We start from the raw sequence: 13,076 nt of genomic DNA, 5'->3' as shown, positions 1-13,076 counted from the left end.
AGTCCAGGTTTTGGCAGAAATTCACCAACTTGTTCACACCAATGTTAGGCCTATGGGGCAATCTATCAGTCTCATTAGAATAAACCATATTAAAAATCTCCACCAACTATAATCTGACTGGATGGATATTTTCTCAAAAGACTTTTAAGAGTTTCTTCAATTTCCTCTTGAAGTAAGTTGTTTGGAGGATTAGTATCCATATACATTACACAACACATAATCTGTTCATGTGGTTGATGACCGCTACTAGTCAATGTCCGTTGATGTCCATTTGAGTAAACAAAAAATTCCCTTTGAAATKGTGWGCTAAAATTGCAATCCCAGCTGAATGATTAGTTCTGTGGGCCAAAAAAATGACATTTCCCCACTGATTTTTCCAATAATTATAGTCCTCTTTGCATGAATGTGTTTCTTGAACGAATACAAGATCTGCGTTGCAGTCCTTACAAAACAAAAAAGTGTTTCTCTTCACCTGTGTTAATTAAATGACTGATATTTCTCTCGACTGGAYTGCCTTTAATCTCGCTAACCACTCAAATATGATTAGTAACTTTCTGTCAAAGACACAGGCATCTTAATCAGTTATCGGTCAATCGATGAAGRATAGTTTATGGCGTTGTACTCGAACCGATTCGAACACTCGATTTGTAATGCCTGGATTTGGATTTCGCGGGAAATTGAGGCATTGTCTTCGCGCCCGAAGCAGTGGACTCCGGGAAAGTATCACGACTAGAACATTCGGTGAGTCGCAGGTAAACAATGGTTTGTTCGCATGTTACGTCGGTAGTTGATTAACGTMTATATTGCATAACATATCAACATTAAAATATCATCATGCAGCACCAAGTCAAATATCATAATTGAGCGCGAGGAGGACACTAACAGTCTTTCATGTACACAATGCATAGCTAGCTAGTTGCTAACGKTAGCTAACTTGCTCTCAGTCAGCGAACTATCGAATTAATTGTTTTTCAGAGCACATTCCACCATGGGAATTCACGGGCTTGCAAAGTTGATTGCAGACCAGGCACCATCTGCTATAAAGGAACAAGACATTAAGAACTACTTTGGTAACCACCTAACGTTACTGTTATTTTTGTTGCCGTCCAAGCTTTCTCGTCATGCAGTGGTGTATGTTTGGGGTGTATCATGCCATTGCAATGTTGTCTTGTTCTCTTGACTACTGTAGGGCGGAAGATAGCAATAGACGCCTCCATGTGTATGTATCAGTTCCTTGTCGCTGTCAGACAGGATGGTAATGTGCTACAAAACGAGGATGGAGAGACCACAAGGTAACGTTAGCTAGCTAGTTACATGTTCCCGCATGCCTGCTGAGCTACTCGTGCATTTTTTGAGATATAACGTTAAAAAAAGTGAATTAATATACTTTATATATTCTTCTAACCCATTCTAATGTGATATTTTCAAGTCTCAAGTCAGTTTTGTCACGTGAATTTTCTTGCATCTTCAGCCATCTCATGGGCATGTTCTACCGGACTATCCGCATGCTGGAGCACGGGATCAAGCCGGTCTATGTGTTTGATGGCAAGCCCCCACAGCTGAAGTCAGGAGAGGTGAGACAGGCTGAGGTCACATTAGCCTCTATGAATCAGTGTGGACCAGACAAGCCTCCACCGTTAATTTTTTAGATAAAAACACATTTTTCTAATAGTCCCTTTACAATGTAGAATAAACTTAATTTTAACTTACTCTGCATCAATGACAGTATGATGAAAGGTTAGTCTACATGCATTTACTCAAATATTGAACGATGTGTCGATCTAATTCGSTTGCTTGCTCTCTCTGTCTGTCTCTCTCTCTGTGGTTCTAGCTGGARAAGAGAGGAGAGAGGAGGGCTGAGGCTGAGAAACTGCTGGCCCAGGCACAGGAAGCAGGTAGAGCAAGTCACCCACTCCAAACTGACATTGATTTACTTAATGTTWGCATGCAAACAGAAATTACACCATGGCATTGTGTAGTAACAACCTATTTTCCTATTCACCACTAGGGGAGCAGGAGAACATTGATAAATTCAGTAAACGACTGGTGAAAGTCACCCGGCAACACAACGATGAGTGCAAGAAGCTGCTCACCCTGATGGGGGTGCCATACATCGAGGTTTGTCTAAATCTCTGTTTAGTTCCTTTCCTTAGCCAATCATAAACMGTTGAATGTAGTTAGGTATACCTATGTCCATAAAGAATTGTTTTTTGTCGAGCATACGCCATCTCGGTGAACTAATCCATTGCGGAAGCCTAGACTAAAAGCCAATTTAKGCTTGATYYKAAAATGTGGTGAAGGCTCCATATGGAGGGTGTGACGCAACKGKRGWKKMKYCACAGACATGCAGAGGCCAAATCAAGCTCCGTGCTGCAACGCCATGCGCCTCCCAAATGTTGGGAGGTGAGGGCGGTACATCCTGTTTAAACACAAACTCACTTCCTTGACAACTTCCTTCACAACAGCTCTGCACTGAATGATCTGGCTTTTGCAGAGGCCGTATCACCGTAAAGGTGCAGACGTCAGATTGACCATGCAGCACCCAGAAGCACCATGCACTTCTGTCTCCAGAATGTGCTCTCTCCTGCCAATTTGTGCACATTCATTGTTTCAAAACTGCATTGTGTGAATTGTTTGCATTTGATTGTTAGTTTGTCAATTCATATATCAAATCAAAGTTTGTTGACGTGCGCCGAATACAACAGGTGTCGTAGACCTTACAGTGAAATGCTGAATACAACAGGTGTAGTAGACCTTACAGTGAAATGCTGAATACAACAGGTGTCGTAGACCTCACAGTGAAATGCTGAATACAACAGGTGTCGTAGACCTTACAGTGAAATGCTTACTTACAGGCTCTAACCAATAGTGCAAAAAAAGGTGTTAGTTGAACAATAGGTAAGTAAAAAAATAAAACAGTAAAAAGACAGGCTATAAAAGTAGCGAGGCTACATATAGACACCGGTTAGTCCGGCTGATTGAGGTAGTATGTACATAGATATGGTAGATATGGTTATCACCAGTAGTACATTTACTGTTACTTCGTATAATTTTGAATCTACAATGTTTGTTTGGTTATGGTATTTTCTGTTAATGCATTCAATATATTATTCCTTTTACCATTCTCGTTGTCGGAGTGGACACATTGTTTGCACAGCACACAACCTATGGGGCGGCAGGGTAGCCTAGTGGTTAGAGCGTTGGATTAGTAACCGGAAGGTTGCAAGTTCAAATCCCCAAGCTGACATGGTACAAATCTGTCGTTCTGCCCCCGAACAGGCAGTTAACCCACTGTTCCTAGGCTGTCATTGAAAATAAGAATTTGTTCTTAAACTGACTTGCCTAGTTAAATAAAGGTATAGGGGAAAAAATGCAACACTTGTGAGAAACAATTAGAGGTTTATTTCATTCCCTTTAAGAGTTTTGTCAATTCAATTTAGTCATTGTCTTTTGTTTGGAGTGCTCCTGTCAATGTTGAGTAAGGACGTGCACCTGATTACGCTGAGAAGTAGGCCTACAGGCTACCTGGCCTGCGTACATATGTCGGCATAAATGTGCCCATTTGGGGATCTGATAGTATTTCTGTTTGGCTAGTTCAAACCCCTGGTTGGCGAGTGATAAATCTCTTTTATCATTAGTGGCTTGTTTTTCCATATAAAGTGTACAATAGCCTATCTAAGACTACAACGTGATTGGGAATGTCAATAGGTGAAAAAAGATAGGATGCCGAGTAAGCCCCTCAGCTGTTTGGATAAAACACCCTTCTCTTGAAGACTTAAATAAACTCCCTAACCATGAGGATATATTTTGTTGTTGACAAATTCCGTGTACAGGGTTCAATATTAAGATCATTGCACAAAAATCCTTAAAGATTTTTGGTGATCTTTACACCGAGGTAGGTTACAGCTATCTATTTCTTCAGAGATGTTAAAATCTGCTGGATTGAACAAGCTCTTCAGAACAAACATCTAACACATTTGGAAAGATTAATACCCACCTGAGGATTTTGGAGAACTGGGCTTCACGCATTAATCCAATGCTAATCTAGCATCTTGCTGACACATTTTGAAAAAAAAGTGAGGTTTCAGTCCGCCAGTTGGGAATATCTTGATCTATCTGGCCTGGATATATGCCTTCAAATGACTTTTATGAACTAATGAGCATAACATTGATGATACTAAAAAAAAACAAAAAGGGCTGAAATTGGACAAACCTTGTTTTTCTTTGTAATTGTTTAACCTTGAGGATGTCCATGACACGGTTGATACAGCTAATTGCCACCATTATACAGAGTTCTAATAGCATCAACAACAACAAAAGGACCCAAACCTTTCAAATGTTAAGACAATAAAGGATAAATTGTGACTTAACGTATCAAATGCTTTCTGAAAAATCCCAAAATAGGATAACAGGGAGTATCCTAGATACTAATATCAACCAAGTCTACACCAGCCGTCAGATTACTTAGATATATGGCGCCCCATGTTTCATAAACCCTGAATTGACATCCATCATCAGATATTCAAGCAAGACTTTAATTCTTTGCAACGATTAAGGCTATAATTTTAGTTCGGTAGTTATTTAGGAGTGTGATTGGACGCCAATTATCAATTTTATAGGATCCTTGTGCTGTTTAGTATATAGAGTTAATAACCCCTTGCTGTCAGAAGAGGCAGGTAGTTCTGCTCCTGTATCTTTAAAGGGCCTCCTTTAAATGTTTCATAGTATAAAATGGTGTATTTCTTCAGAGAAGGTTTTATAAATTCAGTAGTTAATCCATCACAACCTGGAGATTTGTTATTTTTACTTGAGCAATCCCGTACCTGGATTCCATAATGGATAAATCTTGACAGCAAGAAACGAATTTAATTCTTCACTGTTAACCGAATTAACTTCTCTATGGAATCAAGGAGATCTTTAGAGTCCCCAAATTGTTATCGAACGGAGTAAAGATTCTCATAAAACTTACTGGTAACAGTCTGGATAACAACTCTCTATCCTCAGTGAACCCCATTAATCTGAGTGGGTCTGATAAACGACTTCTCTACCTCAGTGGGGTTAACCCATTTAATCTAGTGGTTCTGATCACAACTCTCTGATCCTCAGTTGTAACCCAAGCCATTAAATCTGACGTGGCTCTGATAACACTCTCTAATCCTCAGTGGTAACCATTAATCTGAGTGTCTTGATACAACTTCTCTATCGCTCAGTGGTAACCCATAATCTGAGTGGTCTGATAACGACTCTCTATCCTCAGTGGTAACCCATTAATCTAGTGCGGTTGATACAACTTCTATCACTCATGTGGTCACCATTACATCTAAGTGGTCTGTATAACAACTCTCTATCCTCAGTGGTAACCCCATTAATCTAGAGTTGGTCTGATAACAAACTCGTCTATCCTCAGTGGTAACCCCATTCATTGCGTGGTGTCTGAATAAAACTCTCTATCCTCAGTGGTACCCATTATCTGAGTGTCGATATAAACAAACTCCTCTATCCTCAGTGGTAAACCCATAATCTGAGTGGTCTGATTAACAATCTCTATCCTCTAGTGTGTAACCCCATTATCTGCGTGGTTGATAACAACTCTCTATCGCTCATGGTAACCCCGCATTAATCTGAAGTGGTTCTGGATAACAAACTCTCTATCCTCAGTGGTAACCCCAATTAATCTGAGTGTCTTGATAACACTCTCTATCCTCAGTGTAACATTAATCTGAGTGGTGATAAACATTCTCTCTATCTCCTCCAGTGGTACCCCATTAATCTGAGTGGGTCTGATAACCAACCTCTCTATCCTCGAGTGATAAACCCCATTAATTCTGAGTGGTTCTGATAACAAACTCTCTATCTCAGTGGTAACCGCCCATATAATCTGAGTGGTCTGATACAACTCTCTATCCTCAGTGAAGACCCCATTAATCTGAGTGGTTCTGATAACAATCGCTATCCTCAGTGATCAACCCCATTAATGCTGAGTGGTCTGATTAACAACTCTCTATTCTCAGTGGTAACCCATTTAATCTGAGTGGTCTGATAACATCTACTATCCTCTAGTGGTACCCATTATCTGAGTGGTCCTGATAACAACTCTCTATCCTCAGTGATAACCCATTAATCTGATGTCTGATATACAATCTCTAATCCTCATTGGTAACCCATTATTCTAGAGTGGTCTGATAAAGCATCTCTACCTCAGTGGTAACCCCATTAATCTGAGTGTCTGATAACAAACTCTTATCCTCAGTCGATAACCCCATTAATCTGAGTGGTCTGATAACAACTCTCTATCCTCAGTGGTAACCCCATAATCTGAGTGGTCTGGATAACAACTCTCTATCCTTCAGTGGTAACCCCATTAATCTGAGTGGTCTGATAACAACTCTCTATCCCTACAGTGGTAACCCCTTAATCTGAGTGGTCTGATAACAACTCTCTATTCTCAGTGGTAACCCCATTAATCTGAGTGGTCTGATAACAACTCTCTATCCTCAGTGGTAACCCCATTAATCTGAGTGGTCTGATAACAACTCTCTTCCTCCAGTGGTAACCCCATTAATCTGAGTGGTCTGATAACAACTCTCTATCTCTCAGTGGTAACCCCATTAATCTGAGTGGTCTGATAACAACTCTCTATCCCTCAGTGGTAACCCATTAATCTGAGTGGTCTGATAACAACTCTCTATTCTCAGTGGTAACCCCTTAATCTGAGTGGTCTGATAACAACTCTCTATCCTCAGTGGTAACCCCATTAATCTGAGTGGTCTGATAACAACTCTCTATCCTCAGTGGTAACCCATTAATCTGAGTGGTCTGATAACAACTCTCTATTCTCAGTGGTAACCCATTAATCTGAGTGGTCTGATAACAACTCTCTATCCTCGTGGTAACCCATTAATTGAGTGGTCTGAAAATAACTCTCTATCCTCAGTGGTAACCCATTAAATCTGATGGTCTGATAACAACTCTCTATCTCAGTGGTAACCCATTAATCTGAGTGGTCTGATAACAACTCTCTATTCTCAGTGGTAACCCCATTAATCTGAGTGGTCTGATAACAACTCTCTATCCTCAGTGGTAACCCATTAATCATACATTTCTGAAGTGTGGTCGAGTTCCCCTCTTCCTTTTTCCAAATTAAAAAAGTATCCTAACTGTTCTTTTCACCTTTTTCAAGCCATTGTTTTTCTGGATCTTATGAAAGCTCCTCTAGCCTTTTCCAATGTATCTAGTTGATTCTGTAAATCATAAAATTTAGCGTTCTCGTTAAGATCAAGATGCCTCAATCTCTGTGAATATCCGCAATTGTTTTAGAGAGTTCAGCTACCTCACATCTCCTTCTTAAAGCAACCCGTTTTCCATAAGTAATACAGGCTGAGAGGATTTTAAAATTTAGCAGTTCCCAATATTTCCCAAATTCTGCATTAGATGTAGCTAAAATCCAGTAAAACAGAAATTTGATTCTTAATCATTTTTTTTTTAAATCATCATGCAATAACAATGAGTTATTTACTTTCCAATCCACCCGAGTATTTTTACCATCATTACTGCACATTCTTACAAGTCAACATATGACTTTATGATCCGTCAGGCTGTAGGAGTATTTTTTACCTCTACAGTGTTGGGCTCAAGACTAGAGGTTATCACCCGCAAGTCAATTCTTCATTGTAGTGAACCAATCTCTATTACTCCATGTGTATTGTTTCTCTCCAGGGTTTAACTCTCCATATGTCAATTAAGTCCAGGTTTTGGCAGAAATTCACCAACTTGTTCACACCAATGTTAGGTATGGGCAATCTATCAGTCTCATTAGAATAAACCATATTAAAAATCTCCACCAACTAAATCTGACTGGATGGATATTTTCTCAAAAGACTTTTAAGAGTTTCTTCAATTTCCTCTTGAAGTAAGTTGTTTGGAGGATTAGTATCCATATACATTACACAACACATAATCTGTTCATGTGGTTGATGACCGCTACTAGTCAATGTCCGTTGATGTCCATTTGAGTAAACAAAAAATTCCCTTGAAATGGTGAGCTAAAATTGCAATCCCAGCTGAATGCTTAGTTCTGTGGGCCAAAAAAAGACATTTCCCCACTGATTTTTCCAATATTATAGTCCTCTTTGCATTGAATGTGTTTCTTGAACGAATAAAGATCTGCGTTTGCAGTCCTTAACAAAACAAAAAGTGTTTCTCTTCACCTGTGTTAATTAAATGACTGATATTTCTCTCGACTGGACTGCCTTTAATCTCGCTAACCACTCAATATGATTATAACTTTCTTCAAAGACACAGGCATCTTAATCAGTTATCGGTCAATCGATGAAGAGATAGTTTATGCGTTGTACTCGAACCGATTCGAACACTCGATTTGTAATGCCTGGATTTGGATTTCGCGGGAAATTGAGGCATTGTCTTCGCGCCCGAAGCAGTGGACTCCGGGAAAGTATCACGACTAGAACATTCGGTGAGTCGCAGGTAAACAATGGTTTGTCGCATGTTACGTCGGTAGTTATTAACGTTATATTGCATAACATATCAACATTAAAATATCATCATGCAGCACCAAGTCAAATATCATAATTGAGCGCGAGGAGGACACTAAGCAGTCTTTCATGTACACAATGCATAGCTAGCTAGTTGCTAACGTAGCTAACTTGCTCTCAGTCAGCGAACTATCGAAATATATTGTTTTGCAGAGCCACATTCCACCATGGGAATTCACGGGCTTGCAAAGTTGATTGCAAGACCAGGCACCATCTGCATATAAAGGAACAAGACATTAAGAACTACTTTGGTAACCACTAACGTTACTGTTATTTTTGTTGCCGTCCAGCTTTCTCGTCATACAGTGGTGTATGTTTGGTGTATCATGCCATTGCAATGTTGTCTTGTTCTCTTGAACATGTAGAGCGGAAGATAGCATAGACGCCTCCATGTGTATGTATCAGTTCCTTGTCGCTGTCAGACAGGATGGTAATGTGCTACAAAACGAAGGATGGAGAGACCACAAGGTAACGTTACTAGCTAGTTACATGTTCCCGCATGCCTGCTGAACTACTCGTGCATTTGTGAGATATAAACGTTAAAAAAGTGAATTAAATACTATTATATATTCTTCTAAACCCATTCTAATGTGATATTTTCAGTCAAGTCAGTTTTGTCACGTGAATTTTCTTGCATCTTCACCATCTCATGGAGATGTTCTACCGACTATCGCATGCTGGAGCACGGGATCAAGCCTGTGTATGTGTTTGAGGCAAGCCCCCACAGCTGAAGTCAGGAGAGGTGAGACAGGCTGAGGTCACATTAGCCTCTATGAATCAGTGTGGACTGGACAAGCCTCCACCGTTAATTTTGGAAAAAACAAATTTCTAACAGTCCCTTTACAATGTAGAATAAACTTAATTTTAACTTACCTGCATCAATGACAGTATGATGAAAGGTTAGTCTACATGCATTTACCTCAAATATTGAACGATGTGTCGATCTAATTCGCTTGCTTGCTCTCTCTGTCTGTCTCTCTCTTGTGGTTCTAGCTGGAGAAGAGAGGAGAGAGGAGGGCTGAGGCTGAGAAACTGCTGCCCAGGCAGAGAAGCAGGTAGAGAAATCACACCCAAATCAAAGACATTGATTTACTTAATGTTTGCATGCAAACAGAAATTACACATGCATTGTGTAGTATAAACAATATTTCCTATTCACCACTAGGGAGCAGGAGAACATTGATATATCATAAACGACTGGTGAAAGTCACCCGGAACACAACGATGAGTGCAAGAAGCTGCTCACCCTGATGGGGTGCCATACATCGAGGTTTGTCTAAATCTCTGTTTAGTTCCTTTCCTTAGCCAATCAAACCGTTGAATGTAGTTAGGTATACCTATGTCCTAAAGAATTGTTTTTTGTCGAGCATACGCCATCTCGGTGAACTAATCATTGCGGAAATAGACCAATTTAAGAGATTGTGAAAAAATGTGGTGAAGGCTCCATATGGAGGGTGTGACGCAACGGTGGAGTCTCACAGACATGCAGAGGCCAAATCAAGCTCCGTGCTGCAAGCCATGCGCCTCCCAAATGTTGGAGGTGAGGGCGGTACATCCTGTTTAAACACACAAACTCACTTCCTTGACAACTTCCTTCACAACAGCTCTGCACTGAATGATCTGGCTTTTGCAGAGGCCGTATCACCGTAAAGGTGCAGACGTCAGATTGACCATGCAGCACCAGAAGCACCATGCACTTCTGTCTCCAGAATGTGCTCTCTCCTGCCAATTTGTGCCATTCATTGAAAATGCATTGTGTGAATTGTTTGCATTTGATTGTTAGTTTGTCAATTCATATATCAAATCAAAGTTTGTTGACGTGCGCCGAATACAACAGGAACTTAAAGTGAAATGCTGAATACAACAGGTGTAGTAGACCTTACAGTGAAATGCTGAATAAACAGGTGTCTGAGACCTCACAGTGAAATGCTGAATACAACAGGTGTCGTAGACCTTACAGTGAAATGCTTACTTACAGGCTCTAACCAATAGTGCAAAAAAAAGGTGTTAGTTGAACAATAGAGTAAGTAAAAATAAAACAGTAAAAGACAGGCTATAAAAGTAGCGAGGCTACATATAGACACCGGTTAGTCCGGCTGATTGAGGTAGTATGTACATAGATATGGTAGATATGGTTATCACCAGTAGTACATTTACTGTTACTTCGTATATTTTGAATCTACAATGTTTTGTTTTTATGGTATTTTCTGTTAATGCATTCAATATATTATTCCTTTTACCATTCTCGTTGTCGGAGTGGACACATTATTTGCACCAGCACACAACCTATGGGGTGTCAGGGTAGCCTAGTGGTTAGAGCGTTGGACTAGTAACCGGAAGGTTGCAAGTTCAATCCCCGAGCTGACAAGGTACAAATCTGTCGTTCTGCCCCCGAACAGGCAGTTAACCCACTGTTCCTAGCTGTCATTGAAAATAAGAATTTTGTTCTTAAAACTTCTTGCCACTAGGGGGGTGCTATTTCGACATGCACAAATGTGTATCCAATGTAAACGGCCTCCTACTCAATTCTTGCTCGTACAATATGCATATTATTCTTACTATTGGATAGAAAACATCTCTAGTTTCTAAAACCGTTGGAATTATGTCTGTAAGTGAAACAGAACTCGACTTAGAGCACTTTTCCTATGTCTGTGTGAGAATGGGAAATTTTATCATCTGCTTTGAGACCTGTCTTTAACTTTGCCTGTCTTCTATTGTTTGAGATGCACTGCATACGCCTTCCCTGGCTGTTAGCGAATAGGGAGAGTGGAAATGACGTCTCTACGTAGTTCCCAAAGTTTTAAATTTGATTGGAACCGAGGTGTCCGACCTTTTGGGACTTCGCGCTGACGCAAAGAGGGTCTTGGCATGTCTTTTTTAGAACGTCTGGTTTTAGCTCCTAGAAGTATCCGGCTCTGTTTTTATTCGCTATAGGCTTTAAAGACATCATAATCTTAACCGAATATAACCAGTTTAGGTCAGTATATTGCGATTTTCAGGTATTTATTTCCATGGCGCTGTAGAAACGTGGGTGTCTCTCTCTCGAATGCCATTCTGTACTGCTAATTGCAACGTCGAGGGAACATTCTCCAACCCAGCAACGTTATTTTGGCCAACGGACACCTTTCACAAGATTCTGATGGGAGTTCAGCTAATAGTAGGTACTGTTATGCTGATAAACGTTGTTCTGTTGAAAAAGAAAAATGTATTAGACGCCATTATTTCCATGTAGCGTTGCGCTATCGCACCTGTATTGTACCAGTATTGCGCAGTAAGGTTAATTTTAAAAATGTAATTCAGCGATTGCATTAAGAACTAATTTCTCTTTCAATTGCTGTCCAACCTGTATTTTTTAGTCAAGTTTATGAATAGTTTTCGATAAGATTAGTGCCTTTCAAAATGGCGCCGGACCGATTGCTTGATTTTTTTGTCCACTAAACACGTTGTGTAACCACGAATTGTGCGGCTAATATGCACATTTTCTAACAAACTTATATGCATCGTGTAATATGATGTTACAGGACTGTCATTGAAGAATTCTGAGAAGGTTATGAAAAAATTAATAGCTTTTGGTGGTTTATAACGTTATTGCTATTTTTGGCTTGAATCAATGCTACTGTGTGACTGACTTGTAGTAAGCTAAGATAACGCTATATTGTGTTTTCGCTGTAAAACACTTCGAAAATCTGACATATTGGCTTTATTCACATGATCTGTGTCTTTCATCTGCTGTACGCTGTGTATTTTTAAGAAATGATGAGTAATTACTAATACACGATGGTCTCTGTAGTTATTCTAGTCATTTTAGTGATAGTTGTAATGGGGGCTGCAATTGTAAACTATGATTTATACCTGAAATATGCACATTTTTCTAACAAAACCTATGCTATACAATAAATATGTTATCAGACTGTCATCTGATGAGAATTGTTTCTTGGTTAGTGGCTTATTATATCTTTATTTGGTCGAATTTGTGATAGCTACTGAGTAAAAAATATGGTGGAGTAAAAAAGTGGTGTCTTTTGCTAACGTGGTTAGCTAATAGATTTACATATTGTGTCTTCCCTGTAAAACATTTAAAAATCAGAGATGATGGCTTGAATCACAAGATCTGTATCTTTCATTTGGTGTCTTGGACTTGTGATTTTCAGAACATTTTATTTTATGATATCCCTGTAACTTTAGGCTAGGCTATGCTAGTCAGCTTTTGTGATGGGGGGATCCCGGATCCGGGTTTGTGAGGCGTTAGAGGTTAAACTGACTTGCCTAGTTAAATAAAGGTATGGGGGAAAAAATGCAACACTTGTGAGAAACAATTAGAGGTTTATTTCATTCCCTTTAAGAGTTTTGTCAATTAATTTAATCATTGTCTTTTGTTTGGAGTGCTCCTGTCAATGTTGAGTACGGAGTGCACCTGATTACGCTGAGAAGTAGGCCTACAGGCTACCTGGCCTGCGTACATATGTCGGCAAAAATGTGCCCATTTGGGGATCTGTATGTATTTCTGTTTGGCTAGTTTAATTT

General features: G+C 39.7%; 1 protein-coding gene across 2 annotated transcripts in view; it reads left to right on the top strand.

Annotated features, from left to right (window-relative positions):
• The first annotated feature begins 653 nt into the window (after nucleotides 1-653).
• fen1 (flap structure-specific endonuclease 1) overlaps nucleotides 654-13,076 on the top strand; it is a 14,959-nt gene continuing 2,536 nt past the window's right edge. The window contains exons 1-6 of one of the 2 annotated variants that reach the window (XM_024000543.2): nucleotides 654-741; nucleotides 976-1,070; nucleotides 1,190-1,292; nucleotides 1,472-1,574; nucleotides 1,832-1,895; nucleotides 2,009-2,118. In XM_024000543.2, the coding sequence (XP_023856311.1) occupies nucleotides 989-1,070; nucleotides 1,190-1,292; nucleotides 1,472-1,574; nucleotides 1,832-1,895; nucleotides 2,009-2,118 (462 nt within the window). In that variant the 5' untranslated portion in view covers nucleotides 654-741; nucleotides 976-988. Of the gene's footprint in view, nucleotides 753-975; nucleotides 1,071-1,189; nucleotides 1,293-1,471; nucleotides 1,575-1,831; nucleotides 1,896-2,008; nucleotides 2,119-13,076 lie in introns of both variants that reach the window. The other variant, XM_024000542.2, reaches the window with a different exon arrangement.

This window comes from Salvelinus sp. IW2-2015, linkage group LG14 (genome assembly GCF_002910315.2).
Source record: "Salvelinus sp. IW2-2015 linkage group LG14, ASM291031v2, whole genome shotgun sequence".
Taxonomy (NCBI): domain Eukaryota; kingdom Metazoa; phylum Chordata; class Actinopteri; order Salmoniformes; family Salmonidae; genus Salvelinus; species Salvelinus sp. IW2-2015.
This window is presented reverse-complemented; position numbering and strand designations above follow the sequence as displayed.